This window comes from Astyanax mexicanus, chromosome 1 (assembly GCF_023375975.1).
Source record: "Astyanax mexicanus isolate ESR-SI-001 chromosome 1, AstMex3_surface, whole genome shotgun sequence".
Taxonomy (NCBI): Eukaryota; Metazoa; Chordata; class Actinopteri; order Characiformes; family Acestrorhamphidae; genus Astyanax; species Astyanax mexicanus.
In genome coordinates, this window is record NC_064408.1 from 129,068,540 (window position 1) to 129,095,032 (window position 26,493).

Consider the following 26,493-nt stretch of genomic DNA (forward strand, 5'->3'; position numbering starts at 1 on the left):
ATGAACAGGGTGGCCTTTCTCCCCATGTGCGCGGGAGGAGGACACGCGCACATAGGGAGGGCGGCACTGTCCAATTCCTGAAACAATGCCACACTGTCTGGCTGGACCCAGTCAAGGCCAAACACTAGTGGTCCGGCCAGACATGTGAAACTTGAGTACCAACACGTGAAATTATGCATACTAACATGAGCTAATCATTAGCAACGCTTCATCAGGAGGTTTCACGTCATTTGGGGTATAAACATGGATTCAGATTAGAGGGGGGTCAGAACTTATACTGGGACGGCTGTTAACTGTCTTGTGTGTATTGGTTCTCCTGAATTGAGTATTTTGTAATAAATACTTGGTTTGCTTTCAACTTCACTCCACCTGTCTGCGACTCTCTCCATCAAAACGAACACGTAGGGGAGTTGTACCCCGGATGAGGGGTGGGGGGAAACCCATCTTTCATTTTCTTTTTACAACACTTATTATAAATATTTTAAACTGTACATATCATAAAGCTTTTGAATGTACTCTGAATTGCATGATATAAAACCTGTTTAATGAAGAAAGACATAAACATACAGGTATGTTTTTTTTTTTTTTTTGTTCAAAATACATGCCTCCTTCTAGCAGTTAGCAGTAATTTTCTGATATAAAGGGGGAGGTAGGGAGTGGGTAGACTCTCCATAAAACGGCTCTGGAGGAAAATCATCCACCCTGTTTTTTAATAAATATATAAACATAATGTTATACTTGAATCCTTTTTATATGATATGAGCGCTTGTGTGTGCTTCTTAAAAAAAGAAATATTAAATACATTTAATGCACAATCTGCCTGCATTTATTACTTACAACACAGCCTGGTAGTGCATGTTCTTAAACTAGTTTTTTGGGAGATTTATTTTCCATTTTCTTAGTGTCTCCCTTTTCCCAACGAGGACCCCTGTTTAAACCAAATTACAGACTGTGTGAAAGAGATTAAAATTGGATGACACACAACTTTCTCTTACTTAATTCTGATAAAACTGAGGTCCTTCTATTAGGTCCTAATATTGACAAAAAACATAAATGTTAATACTGTAGACATAGACGGTCACTTAATTATACCTGGTAAAACTGTGAGAAACCTAGGGGTCATCTTTGACCCAATTCTTTCGTTTGATGCACACATATGTAGCATAGTTAAAACTGAATTCTTATATTTATGAAATATAGCTAAAATCCTCAGTATACTCTATATATATTCTTTCATCCCTAGACTGGATACATGATTCAAACACTTATTATCAAACATTATAAAACATTATAGTAGGTCTATATCTTACTTAAAATGTATTTAAATAATAAAAAAATATTTAAGCAACACTGACAGTCCTGAATAATAAAATGTGTGTTAAATCCTGAGATCTCCATTGTATATAACTTAATTAACTCTGAGCTGATTCCACATGCAGATAAGCATTTCTAATGTTTAACCTGTAAACAGTGGTTCATACTTTCATCAAAAAGCATGATACTGAATCTAAAAATCTAAAAATTTTAATCAATTTTTTAATTATGTAATTTGGCAGATATATATTTGGCTGTCGGAGAACGTGTTGGCTGAGATTTCTAAACCTGCTTCCCAAAAAAGAGAGCAAGAGATGGCCATAACGCTAATATATATAAACACAAATTAGTAACTTGAAAGAGTTTTTCAAATCACACAGTTAAACCTGTCAGATGCACCAGGAGAACTGAACAGCATACATTAAAATAATCAATATTATAAGCAACCAACTCATTTTTATTTTTTTTGCTTTTAATATTGCCACAAAAATATAATTAAAAAAAAAAATAAAAATATGAAACAAGAAAGTTATTGGTCATTTTATTACTGAAGTATTTAACATTTAATACATTTAATATGTTCAAGTATCAAGTAGTAGAAGGAAGTGAAATAAATTAAATGTGTGTAGAATTACCCGCCATGTTCACTCCGCTTCTAAGACGCTGGTCTGTTATAGCATTGCTCAAGTGAATAATGTCTCATAATGTCTCATATAAACATAAACCCAGCCCTGATCATCATACAGCTCACCCAGCAAACATAAACCCTACCTTGATCATCATACAGCTCACCCAGCAAACATAAACCCTACCTTGATCATCATACAGCTCACCCAGCAAACATAAACCCTACCTTGATCATCATACAGCTCACCCAGCAAACATAAACCCTACCTTGATCATCATACAGCTCACCCAGCAAACATAAACCCTACCTTGATCATCATACAGCTCACCCAGCAAACATAAACCCTACCTTGATCATCATACAGCTCACCCAGCAAACATAAACCCTACCTTGATCATCATACAGCTCATCCAGCAAACATAACAGACTACAATACTGCCACAATGTTGCCACAACTCATTCTAGAAAGTGAACTCGGTGAAACTACCACATGTGGACATGGTGTTCATCACAACAACCAGCATGTTGGGTTCCCATGCACATTTCAGAACAAAACTTACAGATTTTTTTTACTCTAAATCCAGTAAACCACCTCTTTTTTGGAGCTGTCTGTTACTCCAGAAAGTTGTATTGATGTTTTACAGACCACTTCTATCCTTAACCTTAGAGCATTTGTGACTCTTCAAACTACTTGAATAAAGGAAGCTCTTCTCACAATCAAAGCAATAATACGGTTTATTTCCAGTGTGAATGCGCTGGTGATTTTGGAGAGTACTCTGACGAGTAAAACTCTTACCGCAATCTGAGCAGTAATACGGTTTCTCTCCAGTGTGAATGCGCTGGTGTCGTTGAAGAGTACTCTGACGACCAAAACTCCTGCCACAGTCTGAGCAGTGATACGGTTTCTCTCCAGTGTGAATGCGCTGATGTAGTTGAAGAGTACGCTTAAGACTAAAACTCTTCCCACAGTCTGAGCAGTGATACGGTTTCTCTCCAGTGTGAATGCGCTGGTGTAGTTGCAGATAAAGCTGATGACTAAAACTCGTTCCACAGTCTGAGCAGTGATGCAGTTTCTCTCCAGTATGAAAGCGTTGGTGTATTTTAAGAGTATTCTGAACAAAAAAACTCTTCCCACAGTCTGAGCAGTGATACGGTTTCTCTCCAGTGTGAATGCGCTGGTGTTGTTGGAGAGTACTCTGTTGACTAAAACTCTTCCCACAGTCTGAGCAGTGATACGGTTTCTCTCCAGTGTGAATGCGCTGGTGTCGTTGGAGAGTACTCTGACAAGTAAAACTCTTTTCACAGTCTGAGCAGTGATACGGTTTCTCTCCAGTGTGAATGCGCTGGTGTAGTTGGAGATGACTCTGACGACTAAAACTCTTCCCACAGTCTGAGCAGTGATACGGTTTCTCTCCAGTGTGAATGCGCTGGTGTCGTTGGAGATTACCCTGTATATTAAAACTCTTCCCACAGTCTGAGCAGTGGTGAGTTTTTTTCTTATCTGTACTTTTCTGCATTTGTTTGGGAGGGGTAGACGAGGATGTTTGCTGAGAACTGGAGATTTTTTTGGATGCCATGTTTGTTCCGTCTTTCTGTTTAACCACTTTGTGAAATGTTCTGGTTGGGTGTTTTTCTGTAGCCAAAAAAGTTGACACAAGGAGCAGGAGACCTGGAACAGGACAGCATTCAGATCTGGAAGAAGCAACAAAACCCAAATTCAGTTCTAGTGAAAAATGTGTGTAAATGAAAATCTTTTCCTTGGCAAACAGGAAATTGGGAGCCTGCAATCAGTTTGTTTGTTTCTCACAAATTTTAATCTGGCCTTTCAGTTTTTCCTGCTGATGTACATTACAGGCAAAAAGTTTAGACATACCTTCTCATTCAATGCATTTTCTTTATTTTCATGACTATTTACATTGTAGATTCTCACTGAAGCATCAAAACTATGAATGAACACATAACAAAAAAAGGTGAAATAACTAAAAACATGTTTTATATTCTAGTTTCTTCAAAATAGCCACCCTTTGCTCTGATTACTGCTTTGCACACTCTTGGCATCATTCTCTCACTGAGCTTCAAGAGGTGGCCACCTGAAATGGTTTCCAACAGTCTTGAAGGAGTTCCCAGAGGTGTTTATTAGCACTTGTTGCTCCTTTGCCTTCTTCACTCTGTGAAGCTCCAGCTCACCCCAAACCATCTGGATTGGGTTCAGGTCCGGTGACTGTGGAGGTTCAGCTCATTTCCCTGCATCACTCCATCACTCTCCTTCTTGGTCAAATAGCCCTTCCACAGCCTGGATGTGTGTTTGAGGTCATTGTCATGTTGAACTGCAAACCAGATGGGATGGCATGTCGCTGCAGAATGCTGTTTCAACTTTTTTGTTAAGTACATAAAACTCCACATGTGTTCATTCATAGTTTTGATGCCTTCAGTGAGAATCTACATTGTAAATAGTCATGGAATAAAGAAAACGCATTGAATGAGAAGGTGTGTCCAAACTTTTGTTACCAAATCTCTAACAGGGAGTATTTAGTGAATCTGAAATTACCTGTGTGAAGTAGTGGGACTGATGCTGGAACAGGTCCTTCAATGGCCAAGTAGCGTCTTGTGTAATAGAGCCTCTCAAAATCCTTTCAGAACATAGGACCAAACACAAACCTTCTGCTGTGCCTGTGGAAGAATAAACAGTAATTTAGAAAAAAAATCAAAGTTCCAAAAATATTGGAGAACAGACGAACTCAACTGAACTGCAACTGAAATTATTTGTCTCAAAAAAAGCACTTTTCGTGTTTGGCTAAACAAAATTATTTTACTTCATTTTGCGTTGTTTCCTTTAATCCTAGGATGATTTTTAACAGCAAAGTCAGGCAGCTGGCAAACGTGAGGCTAAATTTTTACACTGGCGTTGTATAAATTTAATCAAGTAAGATTTTCGACATACATTTTTTGGACAAGTGTTGTGGGAAATTTGTGATTAGCAAAGCACTACCAAGGTAAATGTAACACAGCTGAGATAAATGTATGTTTAGAATAGCATTTCTGAGGTAAACCTAGGAGTAGAATAGCACTGCTGAGATAACTTTGATTGGAATATAATTTCTAGATGACATTTATTGTACCTCGGAGGTAAACACATAAATATAAACGCCATTGTGGGGAAACGTTTATATTTGTTCTTATATATTATTAGAAAAACATTTCTGATGTATATTTATAACTAAAATTAACCATGCTTAGGTAAATTTTGAATAAAAGAAGCACCTACATGGTAAAACTAGAATAGCACTGCTGAGGTAAATGTATGTTCTATGTATGTTTACATTTTTGTATCAGCTTTCACTTTAAAAAGAATAAAACATTCCGTCTATACAATTTGCCCAACAGTGAAAAACACTAAATTAATGATAATAGTATATGTTATTCAGATTACTACCAACTACTGTATTTCTAAAATTCCCCTGCATTTATGGGAACAGCACATTTGAGGTAAATGAATAAGTACTTGTGCTACCCAGTGATAATTGCTACTTAATAAGCGCTTCTTGTTAAGGGTTTTGGGTTTTTCACCATAATTTCATTTGGTGAATTTACTAGACTTTAGCCGGAGGACTGTTCTGATATGGTCCATTTAGCCTATCGAAACAGTCTACTCCTGTTTTATTATTTTATACACTACAGTAGCAGGTTTAATAAGGGACTCTCTGTAAAAAGTGGAATCCAGTGGGAGTAAACAATGGGTCAGTTAGCTAACTAGCTAATTATAGAATATGTAAGCTTCACATTATCACATTATTATATAACGATTTCATTGTCTGATATGATAACAATTCGATTTTTTTTGTTTTATAGCACTCCTAAATCTCTTTTAAACAAAACCGAATGGACATTTTTGGTATCCAAGTACTCCAAAATGATACAGTAATATCACTATAAACATATATATGTGATACATGAGAATAAGATCTCTAAGAATTTAGTGCTGTTTAATGCTAACAATTTGATTTGCTTATTTAATAGCACTTGAAGAGTAACCGTTTATTATACCTTGGGTGTATTGACAAATATCTTTCAATTATGATTACTTAACTTTAGCATCTATAATTACATAATCATTGTGTGAAACCTTGTATTTTATATGCATTTATATAGAAGATTAACCAATACTCACATTGTATTTTATATGCATTTATATAGAAGATTAACCAATAATCACAATATATATTCTTTACACATACAGTTAAAACATTACTTGATCAGGCATGTAACTAACACAGACTCTATTATATGACAAACATAAGGCATTTAACTAACACATAGGATCTATTGTATGGCCTACTAACCACGTGTATTAACATATTAGCATATAACATATGAAATCTATTGTGTGACTTGTTTAGCTCACGCTTAAGGCATTTCGTTCACTGCATGACCCTAACTAACGGCCATCAATCATCGGCTGGTACACTCTGTATGAACTCGACTGGTACACTCGGTACGAGACTAAATTGCTACAGAGCAGGCTCTTAGATCAAAGCGGCCTACGCTGTGTGGGTGCCTCCCTAAAACCGCTGCTTCAAAGCGGGGGGTGACGCACACACACAGATAGTGCCACGATGTTCCATTCTGGAAGAACACAGTCAAGGCCAAACACTAGTGGTCCGGTCAGACACGTGAAACGGATTACGAACACGTGAAATTATGCATACTAACACGAGATGATTTTAGCAACGCCTCATCACCGCGGTCACGCCATCTGCACTTAGAAAACGCTCGGTCGCGCTATCCACACCGAAAACTGGAGTGCGCGTCTAAACCGTGTTTTACTGTAGCAGCGTGCACAGCGCACCCGGAGGAGCGGAGACTGACACTTCTCGTGCAGAGACTTAAAATGGAACAGAAACTAGTTTTACACCTAAATAAACATGATTTAACGAGGTCTAATCCACAAATATACACAAGAAAGACCACTTCTTATCTGTAGAACAGTGTAACGTTTTGAAAAGGTTTGGAGTGTTATTAAATAAGCAAATCAAATTGTTATAAAATCACAGCCCTAAATTCTTAAAGATCTTATTCTCATGTATCCCAGATATATGTTTGAAGTGATATTACCAAAACTATCTATTCGGTTTTGTATAAAACTTGATACATATGTTATTAATAGTATAGAATGTGTTTTCCAAGCCTTTGTTAGTGCCATTGGATAACAATTTGATTTGTTGGTTTTCTAGGACTCTGAAATGTGGTTTATGCACAACCAAATAGACATTTTTTCCAAGTTTGGTATCCAATTACTCCAAAATGATACAGTAAAATCACTTGATACTCATGTCAATAATAGTATAGCCTGTGTTCTTCAAGACTTTGTTAGTGCCATTAGATAACAATTTGATTTACTGGTTTTATGGGACTCCGAAATCTGGTTTATGCACAACCAAATAGACATTTTTCCCAAGTTTGGTATCCAATTATGTCAAAATGATACAGTAAAATCACTTGATACTCATGTCAATAATAGTATAGCATGTGTTCTTCAAGACTTTGTTAGTGCCATTGGATAACAATTTGATTTGCTGGTTTTCTAGGACTCTGAAATGTGGTTTATGCACAACCAAATAGACATTTTTTCCAAGTTTGGTATCCAATTACTCCAAAATGATACAGTAAAATCACTTGATACTCATGTCAATAATAGTGTAGCATGTGTTCTTCAAGACTTTGTTAGTGCCATTGGATAACAATTTGATTTGAAGGTTTTATAGGACACCGAAATCTGGTTTATGCACAACCGAATATACATTTTTCCTAAGTTTGGTATTAATTTACTCCAAAATGATACTGTACAATCAGTATACATGCATGACATTAATAGTATGGAAGGTATTATTTAAGGATTTCATGTTCTGATTTAAGAAGAATTAGATTTTTTTGGTTTTATAGCACTCCAAAATCCCTTTTATACAAAACCGAATAGATAGTTTTGGTAATATCACTTCAAACATATATCTGGGATACATGAGAATAAGATCTTTAAGAATTTAGGGCTGTGATTTTATAACAATTTGATTTGCTTATTTAATAACACTCCAAACCTTTTCAAAACGTTACACTGTTCTACAGATAAGAAGTGGTCTTTCTGGTGTATATTTGTGGATTAGGACCTCGTTAAATCATGTTTATTTAGGTGTAAAACTCGTTTCTGTTCCATTTTAAGTCTCTGCACGAGAAGCGCCAGTCTCCGCTCCTCCGGGTGCGCTGTGCACGCTGCTACAGTAAAACACGGTTTAGACGCGCACTCCAGTTTTCTGTGTGGATAGCGCGACCGAGCGTTTTCTAAGTGCAGATGGCGTGACCGCGGTGCCTCATCAGGAGGTTTCACGTCATTTGGGGTATAAACATGGAGTCAGATCAGAGGGGGGTCAGAACTTATACTGGGACGGCTGTTAACCGCCTTGTGTGTATTGGTTCTCCTGAATTTCAGTACTTTATAATAAATATTTGGTTTGCTTTCAACTTCACTCCACCTGTCTGCGACTCTCTCTATCAAACGAACACGTAGGGGAGTTGGACCCCGGATGAGGGGTGGGTGTGGACCCATCTTTCATTTTTCTTTTTTACAACACACTCCAAACATTTCGAAAACGTTACACTGTTCTAGCAGTGGTCTTTCTGGTGTGTATTTGTGGATTAGACCTCGTTAATTCATGTTTATTTAGGTGTAAAACTAGTTTCTGGTCCATTTTAATTCTCTGCACGAGAAGCGCCAGCCTCTGCTCCTCCGGGCGCGCTGTGCACGCGGTTTAGACGCGCACTCCAGTTTTCGGTGTAGATAGCGCGACCGAGCGTTTTCTAATTCTGCCCAGCTAACAAAATTATTATTAGAAATTTCAGATAACGTTGTATTTTTGTTGTAAGAAAATTTTCTGGAATGCTCCCTCTATTCACATTTCTGTAGTTTTTTTTTTTACATTTACAGGACATTTTGTAAGGTTACAGGATTTTTTCTCAGAACACTGTTTGCGAACTGTTCTTATAACGTTCATCTGTAAAGTTTTCTTAACAATAAATCAACAATAATTAAACTCTTCACTTACCTTCTATAAAACTGTCTCCTCCTGCAGTAATCCGGAGAAGACTGGAGTAAAGCAGGAGAAAATAAGATATAATGTGAAAAATGGAGTTTCTCCTCTGCAAACGTTGTAACCCTACTCAACCAGGGAAGTGTTGGGACTAAACTAAACAACACTATAACTCTAACTTCCCTGCTGGACTTGGGTGCTTGCGTCACGCAATGCTTATGCGCATGCGCAACCTCCACTTCTTTCACTGAATTCGCCATGAAATCACTAGTTTATTACTTCAGCACTTTCCTGTGCCGTTTGCGTTCTTCAGAATTTGTGCTCCATTTGTTCTGTTAGAGCGCACTCCAGTGGTTTAATTAAAGTAGCACAATGGAACTGATATTGCTCATTTAAATCCTATTTCTATTATCCTTTTATTTTTGGTTTATGCTTAAGGATAGATATTCTCTATATTATTGAGATGTTTTTTTTTTACAAACTGTAATTGCTTTTTTCTGTATTTGTATTTTACAGAAACCACAGAAAATCCATCAGTCACCTCGGCCGCAGTCGACACCACCCAGCAAACAGGCAGAAATTCTCGCAAACGCGCAGCTTTCACATTAATACGACTCCGCGGAGAAGGAGAGCCGAGTTTTAGCGTTATAATAAGGTCCTAACGTTTACTAAACATTTTTAACTCCCAGTTTTTGTTCAAGCTAACGTATAAACCATACGCCGTTTACAGCTACAGTTCTGTTAACAGTTCACTTGTTGTGGAACTACTTTTTGGCGGAAGGCGCAGTCCGTATTGAGCATATTCATTATAAATCTTTTATTTTCTTCTTTCTTTTTTCATTTTGTAAAAAAAAAAAATCTGTTCACGGCTGAGATTATTCGCGATAACACACTCCCTCTCGAGTTATATTGCTTAAAAAATATCTGGGCCACGTTTTCCGTCATGTACATTAAAAATAAATATTAAAATAAAATAAAAAATCAACGTTGGCTGCTTATAATATCGATTATTTTACTGGAGGATGTTCAGTTCTCCTGGTGTGTCTGACAGGTTAAATGTGATCAATGGTACATTTTTAAAAGTTTCTTTTAGTGAAGGATCCCCTTTTAGAATATGCCAGTGTTTCATTATTACATTTCTGATTTCCGTTGTTATTGGGGTATAGTGCAATAAACCAAATTAGAATTAGATCTGATTTTTGGGGTTTTGCTCTGTGGATTGTATATTCTATGCTAGATGTTATGCTACATGCTATTTTGTATCATACTTTTTACAATCAAGTTAATCGGTTAAAAAGTTCGCTTCTTGAGACGATGTTATCTTCTTATCTCCGGATACCAGAAGGGACCCGACTCAACGAGACGATGACAATGTAAAATACAGACTCTGGGCACCGGAAGCACGTACCCATAACTATGCAGAATTTGCAGTTTCATATAAAGAGGGGTCAGATCAAGGAGGGGTCAGAATTTCACTGGGGTGTGTGGGACGCTTGTCAATAAACTTGTGAGTGTTTGAACTTCGCTGTTGATCTCGAGAGTCTTAATTCTTCACAATCTTCTTTTGTTTATTTTATGTTGTAGTCGTCCTCATCTTTACATATTCTTTTTAAACAGGTGAGCTGCCTTTTTGGTAGGTTTTTCTTTTACGAAGTTGAATAAAAACTATGAGCATGTAAAAGTGTAGTCCTATCTGTGGATGCACACTCACCAAAGTGTCCCCCTTACAATGGGTGTAGGTGTGATAGGTGTGTAACAGCCTGGTTACAGATTGCAGAGACTTGGACTATAAGCATCATCTGCAGGAATTCATTGATTGCGTTCATTGCAGCATTAATGTCAAGAGCTCTACCTGGATTTAATGACTTATTTGTGGGTTTGATTTAAATATGCCCATTTATACTACAAGCTACAGATAAAATATGGCATTATAATATAATATAATATAATATATTATAATATAATATAATATAATAAAATTGTATAATATGATTTAAAAAAATAATTTTATAATATAATATAATATAGTATAATATAATATAGATTCAACCACAGAAATAATATTTTTCTCCCTAAAAATTGGCGGTCCCTGGTGTTTAAGGTGGTGAACTGCAAGCAAAATTCCCTGTAAGTATAACGTTAAGAATAACGACTGGGTCAGGTTACTCACGGGTTTGGGAAACACTCTTTAATTAACGATCAATCTTAAGTACGAGTTAACGAAGTTCTTAGCCTTACGAAGCTTTCGGGAAACCCACCCCAGTTCTATAACTAATTTTACAGCATTTGTGATTCTTCCAAGTACGTGAATACCGGAAGCACTTCTCACATTCAGAGCAATAAAACGGTTTATTTCCAGTGTGAATGCGCTGGTGTTTGTTGAGATTACCCTGTTGATTAAAACTCCTCCCACAGTCTGAGCAGTGAAACGGTTTCTCTCCAGTGTGAATGTGCTGGTGTATTTTGAAATTACTCTGTTTATTGAAACTCTTCCCACAGTCTGAGCAGTGATAGGGTTTCTCTCTAGTGTGAATGCGCTGATGTTGTTGGAAAGTATTCCGATAACCAAAACTCTTCCCACAGTCTGAGCAGTAATACGGTTTCTCTCCAGTGTGAATGCGCTGGTGTTGTTGGAGAGCACTCTGTTGACTAAAACTATTTCCGCAGTCTGAGCAGTGATACGGTTTCTCTCCAGTGTGAATGCGCTGGTGTATTTTGAGGTTACTCTGATCACTAAAACTCTTTCCACAGTCTGAGCAGTGAAACGGTTTCTCTCCAGTGTGAATGCGCTGGTGTTTTTTGAGAGAACTGTGTTGATTAAAACTTTTCCCACAGTCTGAGCAGTGAAACGGTTTTTCTCCAGTGTGAATGCGCTGGTGTGCTTTGAGGTGACTCTGTTTATTAAAACTCTTCCCACAGTCTGAGCAGTGGTGAGTTTTCTTCATGCCTGTATTTTTCTGCATTTGTTTGGGAGGGGTAGGCGAGGATGTTTGCTGAGTACTGGAGGTTTTTGTGGATTCCATGTTCTTCCCCTCTTCTAGTAGTTTAACCTCTTTGTGAAAGGTTCTGGTTGATTGTTGAGTGTCTGATTGAGAATTTCCGTAGCTAAATTTGAAACAGGTTGGAATGTCAAAACTAGGAGCAGGAGACCTGGGACAGAACAGCATTCAATTCTGGAAGAAACAAAGAGAAAACACAACTCAGTGCTAGTTTGGGATGCAAAATAAAAATCTCTAAATTGACAAACAGAAAAGTGGGAACCATCAAAGAGGAATGGAAATCTACATAGAAATCCAAGTATTTCTCACAAATTGCCTCCCAGTTCTTACGGCTGATGATGTATATGGAATAAGCTTTTCAGTTCAATTTAACCATGCATGTGACCAAGTCTTTGATAGGGAGTAGAAAGTGAACCTGAAACTGAAATTACACGTCTGGAGCAGTGGGACTAATGCTGGAAGAAGTCATTCTGTTTAATAGAATCCCTCAGAATCTTAGGAACAAAAATTCTCTTGTTTGGTTGAACAATCTATACTGAACATTGACATTTTTAGGTTGTATAGGGCCCAATGAAATCCATTTAAATGTTTTTTGTGTTTGGTTTTGTTCTTTTTTCATCACATTTTGGATTCGTAGGTTTTGAATGAGGCTGGTAGTTCGATCTAGCCAGTGTTAAGGTCCTTTCAGAATGAGATGTTTAATGGCTCTGTTACTTTTATGCAAATAAGCTGTTGCTGGTCACGCTCCACCCATCCCATTTATGCTGAGTGTTTTTTCACATGAATATTACAAAAAAATTGGGGACCTTTGAGTGTATATAGAAGCAGTAGAGACAGATAATATGCCCCATTTGACAGAATTTTGATATTTGACCATATTTTGATAAAATAATAATTACTTGGTAACGTCCATACAAAATAAAATTGTCCAAACAGAATGAACAAATTGATGTCCAGTCATTGGTTTTTGTATATATATATCTACCAGCCTTATTCACCAATACTATGCCAAAATGGCATGTAAAAACACATTGCACATACCAGCATTACTCTCCAACACTACCCTAAACAGTGTGTAAAAACCCACTTTAGTAAGAATACAGGAGTCTGAGATTTCCACCCTGATGTTCCTCGAATCCACCCGAAACATGGGAGAGAAAGCTGAAGAGCTGCTAGAGCTCAGAGAACAGGACAAACAAAGCAGCAGTCTTATGCTCGCTATAGTTTCTCTAAAACGGTGCAGTTTAATGCGGAGAAAATGCAGCGATGCAGAAAGAGGAGTAAAGAGCTGGAAGAAAAAGAGTGAGAGCAGTGCAATAAGGAGAAGTTGGAGCTCGGGGGAAGACTGAAAGAGTGAGAGAGAGAGAGGAGGTGGAGTTTGGAAATCCAATGTTGTCCAAACAACGAGCTATTCCATCAACTGAACACGGACTATTTGAGAGCACGAGAAACACTTACCATCTAACTGATGATCATTTCTTTCTCAGAACGGACTCCGCTGATCCACAGCGAAGACTGGAACTGTTCAATCCTTCAGATTTACTAGCTGAAAGCTCGTGGAGCTCCAGTTTCTGCTTCTGCGGGTTTTCGGATGGAAAACTAGTTCCATACTGCCACCTATCATACACTGCTGAAGAGGAAACCAGAGACTCTATAGTGAAGAGGACACAATTCACTTCAGAACGTTTACTTATTTTCTCAACAGAACACTTTCAAATGATTCAGCACAGCAGATAAAAGTTTAAACTGCGGTTATTATAAATTATTTAAACCACAGTTATTATAAAGCTTTTAAATGTGATCTGGTTGTAACTTTAGTAGCAGTGCACCAACCAGTCAGCTCACAGTAGCAGTAATGCAGCATCTGTTGTTGCTCAAGATGCATCATTTTACTTTTGAAAATTAAAAGAATATTTTGGCCAAGTGAATAGTTACCATTTTTATTTTGTGTTTTTAGGTTATTAATCATCATCCATCTTACTCTCCACAACAGATTACATCCAAGCTTACATTAACTCTAACGGCTTCCATTAGTGGCGCTTCTATACTCCTGAATATATACAACCTATGTGGATGTATAAAAGACTTTTTTTTTTATTAATGTAAAAGCTGACCAGTGGTAGGATTGTCCCCCTTTATATGTGAGTCTTGGTCACCCCAAGGTTTCTTCCTCCTCCTGCAGCTCCGAGGGAGTTTTTCACGTGGGGTTCTGTATTCTGTTTTTTCTACGTTTAATATTTTGCCTGATTCTTTGTCCTGTGATCACGTTTCTGAAAAGCTGCTTTGTGACAACACCAGTTGTAAAAAAACGCTTTACAAATAAATTTGATTTGATTGGATTTCTTCATTCACCCCCATTCATTCAGGACTCTCTCGCGGGATCCCTCTAGCGGTTATAAGTATTTTTCTGATATAACGTAGACTCTCCATAAACCGGCTCTGGAGGAAAATCATCCACCCTGTTTTTGGTAAATAATTAACTTTCACTGTTATACTTGAATCTTTTTATATGAGTGCTGTGTGTGTGCTTCTTAAAAAAATAAATATATTTAATACATTTAATGCACAATCTGTCTGCATTTATTACTTACAACAGAGCCTGGTAGTACATGTTCTTCAACAATTTTTTGTGAGATTTATTAGATCACGCTATTCTGCTTGATAGGTTAGAAAATCTTATACATCTTATACACTACTCCTACATCAGTAGGCATTATATTAACTTTCACTGCTATGCTGATGACATTCATCTTTACAATGAGGACCTCTGTCTAAATCAAACAGACTGTATTAAAGAGATTAAAAATTAGACGATACACAACCTTTTCTTACTTAATTCTGAAAAAAAACTGAGGTCTTTCTATCCTAATATTGATAAAAACATAAATGTTAATACTGTAGACATAGACGGTCACTTAATTATACCTGGTAAATCTGTGAGGAAAGCTAGGGGTAATCTTTGACCCAGTTCTCTCGATTGATGCACAAATATGTAGCATAGTTAAAACTGCATTTGAATTTTTGCATGTAAAGTGTTTTTTCTTGCCACTGTGTCGCCACAATAACTGGCAACTCTGTGGTGCTGCTCATAAGAGGCGTGGACCTGTTTTTCTCTGTAAAGCTGCTTTGTGACACTTTTGTTGTAAAAAGTGCTATATAAATAAAATTGAACTGAACTATGTAGCATTATATTTAATCAGTGTTGCCTGTCCGTGTTCATTCAATTCTATTTTTAATATCTTCAGATTTTTATTAGTATTAATAATAATAATAATAATAATAAAACTATTCACACATTAATTTATAATAATTTAGTATTGTGTAAGTTTAATTATTTAAATGTTTAATTATTTAAATTGAATTTATTGTTATTGTAATTATTATTATTATTATTATTACTACTACAACATTATAACTAATACGTTATTTTATTAATAAAACACATATAAAACACAATAATAATAATAATATTTTATTATCGTGTATCTTTAATTATTTAAATTATTATTATTATTATTATTATTATTATTATTATTATTAACACAACACAATTATACTAATAGAGTATTTTATTAATAAAACACGTATCAAAAACACAATAATAATAATAATAATAATAATAATAATAATAATAATAATAATAATAATAAAACGATTCATACATTAATTTCTAAATATTTAGTATTGTGTATGTTTAATTATTTAAATGTGAATTCATATTATTATTATTATTATTATTATTATTATTATTATTATTATTATTATTATTATTATTATTATTATTAACACAACACTATTACACTAATACACTATATTAATAGTAAAACACGTATAAAATTTTTAATTAAACAACCAGAAAAAAAACAGCAAATCTGCGGGGGAGAACTCTGAGCGACAGACTTTTGGACCAATGAAATCACGCGATGAGTCTGACCCTAGCTCTGATTGGCTGGTCTTACCGCGCGAGTGACGCGGCTGTTGCTGGGTGAAATTTAGAGAGTTAGCTTTTTAGCTAACTGAATAAAACTCCGTATTCTCATGTCCTGCTTGTGTTTTATGTTCATTAACAGTGTTTACTAACTGATTTACTGAGATCTCAGCAGAATGTGGAGCTGTATTTCACTACTGTGGCGGATATTAGCTAGTTTAAACAGTTTCAGCAGCAAAGCTGAAGAGTTTTCTCTCTCTGAGGGAAAGTTCTGGAACTGGGCTGAGGAGCTGCTTCACGGGTTAAACTGCAGTTTAAAGGTGAGGAGCGGGAAATTTACAGAATTTATCATTTAGATACACTCAGACTAACAAACACACATCTACCTGTGTTTCTGGGATAATCTGAGAGATAAAGTTCATACCTAGGTTACCTGAGGAGCTGAGGCTTCTCCCTTATAAACCTTCTCCCGCCCATTTCACTAAAAAGAAAAAAAAAACGACCTTAAATAAGTTTAATAAATCATTATTATTGGTAATATTTGTTATAATAGCACAAATCATTGTTTTTAATAGGTCATAACCTGTCATATATGCTTGTTAACGTCATTCATGACACTTCTTTATATTAGTTTGACTAATTGTGGAAACTTCACACTAGATCTCGAGCAGTTTGGACTGTGTGTCTCTCCACTCTTCCTCCAGACTCTGCTCCCTTGATTTACAAATGAAATGTAAAATTTACTGATGATCAGTGATGATTTGGAGAGACATGTCTGTCATCTGCTGGTGTTGATCCACTGTGTTTTATTATCAAGTCTAAAGTCAGTGCATTTTTGTTTTCCCACAAAATCTTACAGCACTTCATGCTTCCCTCTTGGCACACTGCCCACAAAAGTATTGGTCTTATATAATATTCAAATTTTCTGAGAAACTGATGTTTGGGGTTTCATTGGCTGCAAGCCATAATCATCAACAATAAATGTAAAATATATCACTCTGTGTTTAATACATTTATATAATATATTTAGAAAATATTTTGAACTGAATAACTGAAATAAAGTTACTTTTTAATGATATTCATTTTTTTTAGATGCACAGGTAAATTTCAGGTAAAGGTTGAAAATAAATCATGGATACATCATAAATAAATCATAAAACTCATAACTCAAAACCATAAAGCTTAAAGAGCAATAACTATGACCCTGTTAACATATATTAATATTGTAGCTTGAAGGGTAGTATTAATGCATGCTAAACTGAAATTATTTGTTTTACTGGAAAAAGAAGAGAATTTTGGCCAATTTTAATACTGTAATGGCTTTAATATTAAAATATGAAAAAAAATAATTTAAAATATTTTGATAGTAAACTTGTGCAATGTGACTTTTGAGAAATATCTCTTTTGAATATTTAAACATTTAGTATTTACGTCGGTTTATAGTGTTTATGGAACTATTTAAAATATTTAGTTTTGAAAAGGAAGCAGTGAGATCTATTGTTTCTAAGATATATTATTATTTCTAAGATCTATTATTTACATTCCTCAGCAGTTGTTTTCTGCTAATGCAGTCTGATTCCTTCAAAGACTTAATTTAAAGCCTTAATGTTTTATATTATATGTACTCCTAACAGAAGAGTCACAAACCTAGCTTCATTCACCCCAATTAATTTTGGACTCATTCACAGGCTCCCTTTAGTGGTTAGGAGAAATTTTCTGATATAACGGGGAATATAAGGAGTGGGTTAGTTATAGGTTAATAGGTTAATTTATTAAATTATTTGAAATTATTTTGATAAGATCTGAGCGCTTGTATGTGGATCCTAAAAAAGGAAATGTTATTATATGTCCTTCAACTAGTTTTTTGTGGGATACATTTTACATTTTCTTAGTGTTCCCTTTTGAGCTGTTGGCCAAAGGATTTGAATTATTTACCTAAAAGTTTGAGGATAAATAACAATGTTTTGTTTATAGACGTAATACTTTTTTGAAATGTAATATGTTTTCTGATTCAGTAAAACAAGACTTGTTCCGTAAACAGATATATACAATTAAATCCCGATACAGCTAAGGATCAACGCAAAAGGTACCATCACATGTTCTCTCTTAACAATTATATTACATATACCTAGTCTTTAACAATGTGTTCTGTGCTCCAGTGTCCTTTCACAGTCCGGGTGATGCAGACTCACTCACTCCAGCACAGGGCACTTAAAACCATATTTAGTAACACAGCCAGCTTGTATCAATACTTTTAGAAAAGTAAATCATATCCTATTCCTATTCACTTAATAAGGTTCTTCATAACACATATGTACTCATTACTTTAATTCACAGAAATTAGTTACAGATTACAAATGATGGGAAATTATTCATTTTGTTCCAAGGGGAAAACAACACAGAATACATTTTTAAATTCTTGATTCAAAAACTTCGACAATAATAATGTAATGTCAGCATGTTAAACTCTACAGGATTCGCCTTCTTCTACATTATGTTAGCCTACAATCTCCTCCCAGAGTGAAAACTTAACAAACCCAAATCAAACCAAACCAAGAGGAAACACTCAAAGTCAATTGTTTAACTTCAATTTTCAAATACAGTGGAGTTAAACACTTTACTGGGCCAAAAATAACAATCAATTACAAAAAAAAAGTCAAAAACACCAAAGATTTGCTTTTACTGTTTATTCGAAATTATTTTGCCACAAAATAGACTTTTAAAATTAAAAAAATAAAAGGAGGATGAAAGAATGTACATATTAATACAACCCAATTCCAATGGGGACATTGGCGGCATGCATCACAGGTTCGCTGCTTCCAGACCAGCAAGATTGTGGGTCCAGAACAGAACCGACTTTTCTGGCCCAGAACCTGTGATTTTGCGGTGGAAACGCAAAGAACCATTTGCGAACCTGGCACCAGCACCGACACCATGCCGGTGGAAAAGCGCCCTATGAATCTTTCAGCATTAAGGGAGCTTCACAGATGTGCAGGTTCCCCATGTCATGGGTTCTAACCCACCCCCATACAATCAGAGATGCTGCTTTAGAACTTTTTTTATTTTCCCAAAAATAATGTGAAACCTGGACTCGTCAGACCACAGGACACTTTTCCTCTTTGCATAAATCCATCTCAGATGGTCTTGGGGATGGAGAAGCTGGTGGAGTTTCGGCATAGTGTTGATTTTTGGCTTTCACTTGGCATGGCTCTGCTTAAATTGCACTTGTAGATGAAACGACGAGCAGTGTCCACTGATGATGATGGTTTTCTGAAGTGTTCCTGAGTCCATGTGGAAATATCCTTTACAGAATGATGTGGGATTTTAATGCAGTGCTGGCTGAGGGGTCGAAAGTAACGGGCATACAATATTGGGTGATTGGGTTCACCCAGTTGTTCACAAATTGGTGAACTTCACCCCATCATTGCTTGTGAACAAATGACCCTTTCAAGGATGCTCCCTATATACCCAATCATGAGAGTCATCTGTTTCCAGTAAACCTGTTCACCTGTGGAATGTTCCAAGGTGATTTTTTGTGAGCGTTCCTTAACTTTCCAATACCTTTGTTAAAATGATTATGAAATATTATATATTTTCCTGGGAGAACACTATAAAAATGAAACTTGGACATAACTTAGAGTAGTCAGTGCACAGTTGTAGATCAGTATTAATTTACTGTCCACTGAAAATAACTCCACACACAGCCATGAATGTCTTACACCTCACAGAGAACATGTCCAAATTGTGCTTAATTGTTACTCAATGGAGTTACAGGTGTGAATGCGAGCAGGGCTATTTAATTTGATGTTTTGGGTACAATACTCTCCTACTGGCAACTGGATATTCAGCATTAAACTTCATGGCAAAGAACTCCCTGAGGATTTAAAAAATAGAACTGTTTAGATGGGCTAGTTTATAAGAAGGCCGATATGGAAACTGGGTTGCATGATAACAACCCCAAACACACATCTGAGAAGACAACTGCCTTGCTGATTGAGATTAGTGCTGGGCGGTATACCGGTTCATTTGGTATACCGCGGGGTGAATTTAAACCGCCATTCCGTGAGATGGCGCTGCGGAGCTCCATGCGGAACAAATCCGTCAGAGAAGAGAGTCAAATGCTGATCTAACTATCCTGCAGAGAAATCAGAACAGCTCCTGCTGCTGTTTCTAATGTACGAGTGTTTTTATCTCAGTAAAATAGAGCAGTAACTACAGCCCTTTTAAATATATTAATACTGAAGCTTAAAGGACGATCTGAATGTATTTGTTAAGTGGAGAAAGAAAATAATTGTAGCTGATTTAAATACTGTAATGCCTATAATGGCTTCAGGAATAACATAGTAAATTTATATTAAACTTGTATCTAACTTGTGCAATATCTCTTTGAACACTTTGAGTGTTTTAGGTTTGTTAATAGTGTTTTTGGAACTATTTATTAAAATATTTAATAAATAGCCAAGTTAAACTTGTTAGCGTATCTAACTGTAAGGTATATTGTTTACATTCTTTAGCTTTTTTTTAAATAATAAAGTCAGATTTCTTCATATATTGTGTAATTTTGTGGGACAAAGTAAACCCAATACTAATCACAGCCTGATTTTAGTCTTAGTGTTTTATATTATATGTACTTCTAACAGTACAGGCACTCAGAAACATATATTAAAGCCCATTGATGCAAAAAAAATAAAAGTACAGTGATATAATGTGAAACTGTCAGAATCTTGAAAAATACCGTGATATGCATTTTTGACCATACCACTCAGCACTAAATAAGATAAATGTAAATGTGATGGACTGCCCAAGCATGTCTCCAGACCCAAACCAATTGATCAACTATGGGGCATCCACAAGTGGAAGATGGCCTTACTGCCACCATTGGAGGACATTGTTGGATGTGTGTGGAGTTACTTTTATGAAATACATCTGTACAAGCTGTACACTAACTAATCTACATTAAATCCAAGTTTCATTTCCATGTTTGTGCCATGCAAAGATGTTAAAATATCTGCAGAAATGTAAGAAGTTTACATACTGTCTGCTTGGGTAACCTTACCCTCAGAAAAACATGTTTCAATGTCTTTCGCTTCAACAAACACTAGTTTGTTCAGGATTTTTTTTTTTTTTTTTACACTGGCCCCTCGCCAAAATGCATTACCATTATGTCATGATCCCATTATTAATACATATTGATATGGTATTCAACACAACACACAGTATATTAGGCCATCAATGCACATTTCAGAAAATAAAATTACTGGACTATTTACTCTAAATCCAGCTAGGTAGCTCTTTATTGGGAGTTGTCTGTTACTCCAGATACAATGTATTGATATTTTACTGACTAGTTTCATAACTGATCTTAGAGCATTTGTGTCTCTTCAAATTACTTGAAAACCTATAACTCTTCCCACAGTCTGAGCAGTAATATGGTTTCTCTTCAGTGTGAATGCGCTGGTGTTGTTGGAGAGAACTCTGGTAACTAAAACTCTTCCCACAGTCTGAGCAGTAATACGGTTTCTCTTCAGTGTGAATGCGCTGGTGGTTTTGGAGAGAACTCTGGTAACTAAAACTCTTCCCACAGTCTGAGCAGTGATACGGTTTCTCTCCAGTGTGAATGCGCTGGTGTATTTGGAGAGCAATCTGTTGATTAAAACTCTTTCCACAGTCTGAGCAGTGATACGGTTTCTCTCCAGTGTGAATGCGCTGGTGTTTTATGAGATTACTCTGTTGACCAAAACTCTTCCCACAGTCTGAGCAGTGATACGGTTTCTCTCCAGTGTGAATGCGCTGGTGTTGTTGGAGATGACTCTGACGGCTAAAACTCTTCTCACAGTCTGAGCAGTGGTAATTTTTTTTCTTGTCTGTAATTTTCTGCATTTGTTTGGGAGGGGTAGGCGAGGATGTTTGCTGAGAACTGGAGATTTTTGTGGGTGCCATGTTTGTTCCTTCTTCTAGATTAACCTCTTTGTGAAATGTTCAGGTTGAGTGTAGCTAAATTTCAAACCGTTTGGAAAGTCGACACTAGGAGCAGGAGACCTGGAACAGGACAGTGTTCAGTTCTGGAAGAAGCAAAGAAAAACAAAATCCAAACTCAGTTCTAGTTTGTGGTGCGAAATGAAAATCTCTTCCCTGGCAAACAGGAAATTGGCAGCCTGCAATCAGGAATGGAAATCTACAGGCAAATTTCAGTGTTTCTCATTACATATTAACAATTCAGTTTAAAATTACCTGTCTGAAGTAGTGGGATTGATGCTGGAACAGGTCCTTCAATAGCCAAGTAGCGTCTTGTGTAATAGAGCCTCTCAAAATCCTTTCAGAACCTCAGGACCAAACACAAACCTTCTGCAGTGTCTGTGGAAGAATAAACAGTCCTTTAGGGAAAAAAAAAACAAAGTTCCAAAAATATTGAAGAAAAGATGAACTCATGAAAGCAACTGAAATTATTTGTCTTACAAAAAAAGCACTTTTGGTGTTTGACTGAACAAAATTATATTACTTCATATTGCATTGCTTCCTCTAATGTTATGAAGATTTTTAACAGCAATGGCAGGCAGCTGGCAAATGTGAGGCTAAATTTTTACACTGTCTTTGCACAAATTAAATCAAGTAAGATTTTCAACATCACATTTTGGACAAGTGTTATATTAAATTTGTGATCAGAAAACCACTACCAAGTTAAATGTAACACTACCATTGCCCAGCTGAGATAATTGTATGCTTGGAATAGCATTCTTGACGTAAACCTAGGATTAGAATAGCACTGCTGAAGACACATTTGATTGGAATATAATTTGTAGATGAAATTTATGATTGTACATAGGAGTTAAACGCATAATTATAAAAGCCATTCTGGGGAACTTTTATATTTAAAACATTTCTGATGTATATATTGACTGAAATTACTCATGCTAAGGTAAATTCATAATAAGAGAAGCGCCTGTATGGTAAACTATGATAGCACTGCTGAGGTAAATGTATGTTGTTTTTTTTTTTTTTTCTTTTTAAAGAAGTAAAATTACAGCTTAAAATTCTGCAGCGCTGCATTGAGGTGTAATAGGAGGAATAGCGGTGCTCTCCTGTCTGTGCCGGAGCTCCTCTGAGCTCAAACCAGACTCTGTACGTTTTCTGAAGCGACTGCGAGCGGCTCACAAGAACTGCGAGCTGCTTTCCAAGCTTTATTTCTAACAGTTCTACAAGGACTACTGGTTCATTTTTTACAAACAAACAAAGACACTCTGGCAGAAGCTGGAAAGAGACCGAATATGTCTGTGAAAGCAAGAAAACGAGAAAGAGAATGTGACAATGGGTCTGACTAGGGTGCCAGATTGACGTTTTATTAGTATTAGGATCAGCCAATCAGAGGGCACCTCCTCCTGTGCACGCATGTGAATGAAGCATGCACCTTTAATAATCTAGAAAGTTTTGGGCAGAGGTCGCCATCTTTCACTGGTTTGAACATATTGTTTAGTTAGCAGTTTATTACTTTATCTTGGGTGCGTCCAGAAACTTGAGTACACTCCCTTATTTAGTGTTTTTATGTTGTCTGGTGTATTAATAGGCAGGATTTATGTTTAAACCTTGCTTCATTTAAATCACGGATGTAATTTTCTACCGCGAAATATTTAGCGCGAGTTACCTTGCAGTGCTTAATGTTTATCTTTTGTCTTCATATTGTGCATATTCATGCTTATGGTGTTGATGTACGTGTAAAATGGTTATTTGTAATCTTTATTTTGGTAAGTTATGATGGGAAACGGTGGCATTTCTGACTTATTCTTAACTAGTAAATGTAGCATTTGGTATTTAGCTTAGGTCAGGCTATTTCATATTTGTTTGTAAGCTACAGGATATACGGATGCTAATTTCTTCATTATTGTATTATAGAGTAATTTCTCCTTTGTCATTTGTTTCCGTTTCTTTCAGAAAACCACACACATACACAAACATAATTAATACAACCACTATACTACTATTGGTTTATTTATTATAACGTCTTCGTGTGCATTCTTACCGATGCCCCTCAGTGGCCACAACTTTCCTCAAAGAACTTTTTATTCATCATATCAGAGAAACTAATCCGCCTGAAACATTTAATACACTCTGCAACTGTAGGGGGAGCCACGAGCACAAAATCTCAATCCTACCTAGTTGGTCTTAACACATTTTGTTTAATTTTTAAAACACATTTTATTGTACAGTGAAAAAAAATGCTAAATTAATGAAGCCCTATGAAAAACCATGTTTAGTATATGTTATTCAGATTACTACCAACTACTGTATTTCTAAAATTGCCCTGCATTTATGGTAACGTCACATTTGAGGTAAATGAATAAGTAGTTGTGCTACCCAGTGCTAATTGCTACTTAGTAAGCGCTTCTTATTAATACATTAATACATAATTTAATTCGGTGAATTTACTAGACTTTTAGCTGGGGCACAGTTCTGATATAGTCCATTTAGCCTATCAAAACATTGAAGCTAATTATTGAATATTTAAGCTTCACATTATCTCTGTGTTTTATCATTAACGTTTTATCATTAAATCACTGTTTTATACCAGCTAGTCAGCTATATTGTGTTGGTCTCTAACGCTGATCCCGCATTTTACTGACATCCCCTCATTTCAGCCTCATAATCAAACATTCAATCATCACTTTTCTTTAGTTTAGAAGAGATGATCCATCTGCAGAACCAGCTGCAGTTCTGCTCTCAGTGTAACAGCTGCTGCATTTAAGGTGGAACGGAAAACGAGGGGGAATAATGCTGTGCCCATAATTCATTCATTCTGCCCAGCCGATAAAATTATTATTAGAAATGTCAGATTAACGTTTTATTTTTGTTGTAAGAAAATTTTCTGGAATGCTCTACTCGAATTTCAGCAGTTTTCTTAACATTTACGGGACGTTTTGTAAAGTTACTAGAAATGTTATCAGAACACTGTTTATGAACGTTCTTATAACGTTCATCTGTCCATTTTTCTAAACGTTTACAAGTCGTTTTGTGAGGTTACAGGAAACGTTCCCAGAACACTGTTTATAAACGTTCTTATAACGTTCATCTGTCCAGTTTTCTAAACGTTTACAGGTCGTTTTGTGAGGTTACAGAAAACGTTCTCAGTACACTGTTTATGAACGGTCTCATAACGTTAATTTGTCCAGTTTTCTTAACGGCCCCTGAATGTTTTTCTTAAGTTACGTGAACGCTCTCAGCACGTCAGCTCGACCTTATTTACAACAATAATTTAACTCTTCACTTACCTTCTAAAACTGTCTCCTCCTGCAGTAATCCGGAGAAGACTGGAGTAAAGCAGGAGAAAAGAAGATTTAATGTAAAACTGGAGTAAATCTGTTTCTCGTCTGTAAACGTTGTAACTCTACTCAACCAGGGAAGTGTTGGGACTAAACTATTTAAGATCCACTTTACACTATAACTCTATAACTCTAACTTATAATTACCTCACTATTTACCAAGAAATAAAACACTGGATCCAGTTAAGAGAAAAGCTGATTATTCCTGAAAACCAAACACAAAGCCTGCTCTCCTAGACTGTATTACTCTTCTTCTTCTTCTTCCTGTTATTTTTACAGTTACATTACCGCCACCATCTGGACTGGAGTGGTATTACGATAAAGAAGAGACACAACAGACATGTATTACAGCTATTCTGTTCTACTGTTTCCTTACCTGGTAGAGAGAACACGGATGGGATCTACCAAACAGAAAAAAAGAAACACGAGAGGAATTACTGCATTTTAAAGTTTGACTCAAGATACCATATGAATCAGATAATCAGATTATAGCAGGTTAAATCACACAGAACCACTGGGCTGGTAACTGAGAACTTCAACCTGGAGATTAACACGAGATAAACTATACGAGACAAACGCATTCCGCGGGGCTTTAAACAAGACTCCGCCCCTTTTCAGGCTTTTTTTTTATTGTATTCATTTTTGAATACAATACAATCCAACAGCATGAAATAGACACAATAAATCAAATGTAAAGCATATACAACCATCATCACAAACACATCAAAACCTAAACAAACAGAAAAAAAGAAAAGTGAGATTTCAATAAATTTGAAAAGCTTCAAAAAAAATTGATGGATTTATGCATTTTTTTATTTTTTATTTGTCAAAGATTAGTCAGTATGTGTATATAATTATTTAAGTCTGAATAAACTAAAGTTAATTGAATAAGTGCATCTTTTTAGAAAATTTAGATTTGTGTATATAAAAAGTTCCTAAAATTATAATTAAATTGACTATAAATTTCTCCTTATGGTCAAACCTAAATCATGTTAATTAGTCCTGTATACTAAAGTATTTAAGGCACAAATCCCCTAAATTTAACTGTAATATTCCCATTAGACTGAACTAGGTCTGTTTTTTTCTCTAGTAGAGCAACTAGTCTTTGTCATTCTTGGTTGTATTTAGAACACTGAATAAAAACATGCTCTAAAGTCTCCTGTCTGTCACTACACTCACAGGTCCATCATCCCGTTTCTTTATCATAAACAGTATGCTGCTGAGTGCTGTATAT

General features: G+C 36.0%; 2 protein-coding genes across 5 annotated transcripts; both read right to left on the bottom strand.

Moving 5' to 3' along the window:
• Positions 1 to 1,838: 1,838 nt before the first annotated feature.
• Positions 1,839 to 25,766, bottom strand: LOC111188788 (zinc finger protein 239-like). 4 transcript variants are annotated; one of them, XM_049469353.1, is made up of 4 exons: positions 25,407 to 25,753; positions 9,037 to 9,077; positions 4,491 to 4,612; positions 1,839 to 3,634 (listed from the first exon to the last, which is right to left on the bottom strand). In XM_049469353.1, exon 4 carries the CDS (start codon positions 3,517 to 3,519, stop codon positions 2,581 to 2,583), a length of 939 nt encoding a protein of 312 aa, XP_049325310.1. In that variant the 5' UTR covers positions 3,520 to 3,634; positions 4,491 to 4,612; positions 9,037 to 9,077; positions 25,407 to 25,753; the 3' UTR covers positions 1,839 to 2,580. The 4 variants fall into 4 exon arrangements, 2 of the variants coding, with proteins under 2 accessions (XP_049325310.1, XP_049325303.1); XM_049469346.1 differs by lacking the exons at positions 4,491 to 4,612; positions 9,037 to 9,077 and adding exons at positions 22,180 to 22,302; positions 25,209 to 25,247; XR_007427921.1 differs by lacking the exons at positions 1,839 to 3,634; positions 4,491 to 4,612; positions 9,037 to 9,077 and adding exons at positions 21,482 to 22,010; positions 22,180 to 22,302; positions 25,209 to 25,247 and having other exon boundaries at positions 25,407 to 25,731.
• Positions 11,074 to 13,668, bottom strand: LOC125785577 (gastrula zinc finger protein XlCGF7.1-like). The gene is made up of 2 exons (XM_049469378.1): positions 13,479 to 13,668; positions 11,074 to 12,194 (listed from the first exon to the last, which is right to left on the bottom strand). Exon 2 carries the CDS (start codon positions 12,186 to 12,188, stop codon positions 11,256 to 11,258), a length of 933 nt encoding a protein of 310 aa, XP_049325335.1. The 5' UTR covers positions 12,189 to 12,194; positions 13,479 to 13,668; the 3' UTR covers positions 11,074 to 11,255.
• Positions 25,767 to 26,493: the final 727 nt, after the last annotated feature.

Coding starts and splice junctions, on each gene's coding strand:
- LOC111188788 (XM_049469353.1), bottom strand. CDS start 3,519: ATGGCATCCAAAAAAATCTCCAGTTCTCAGCAAACATCCTCGTCTACC.
- LOC125785577 (XM_049469378.1), bottom strand. CDS start 12,188: ATGCTGTTCTGTCCCAGGTCTCCTGCTCCTAGTTTTGACATTCCAACC.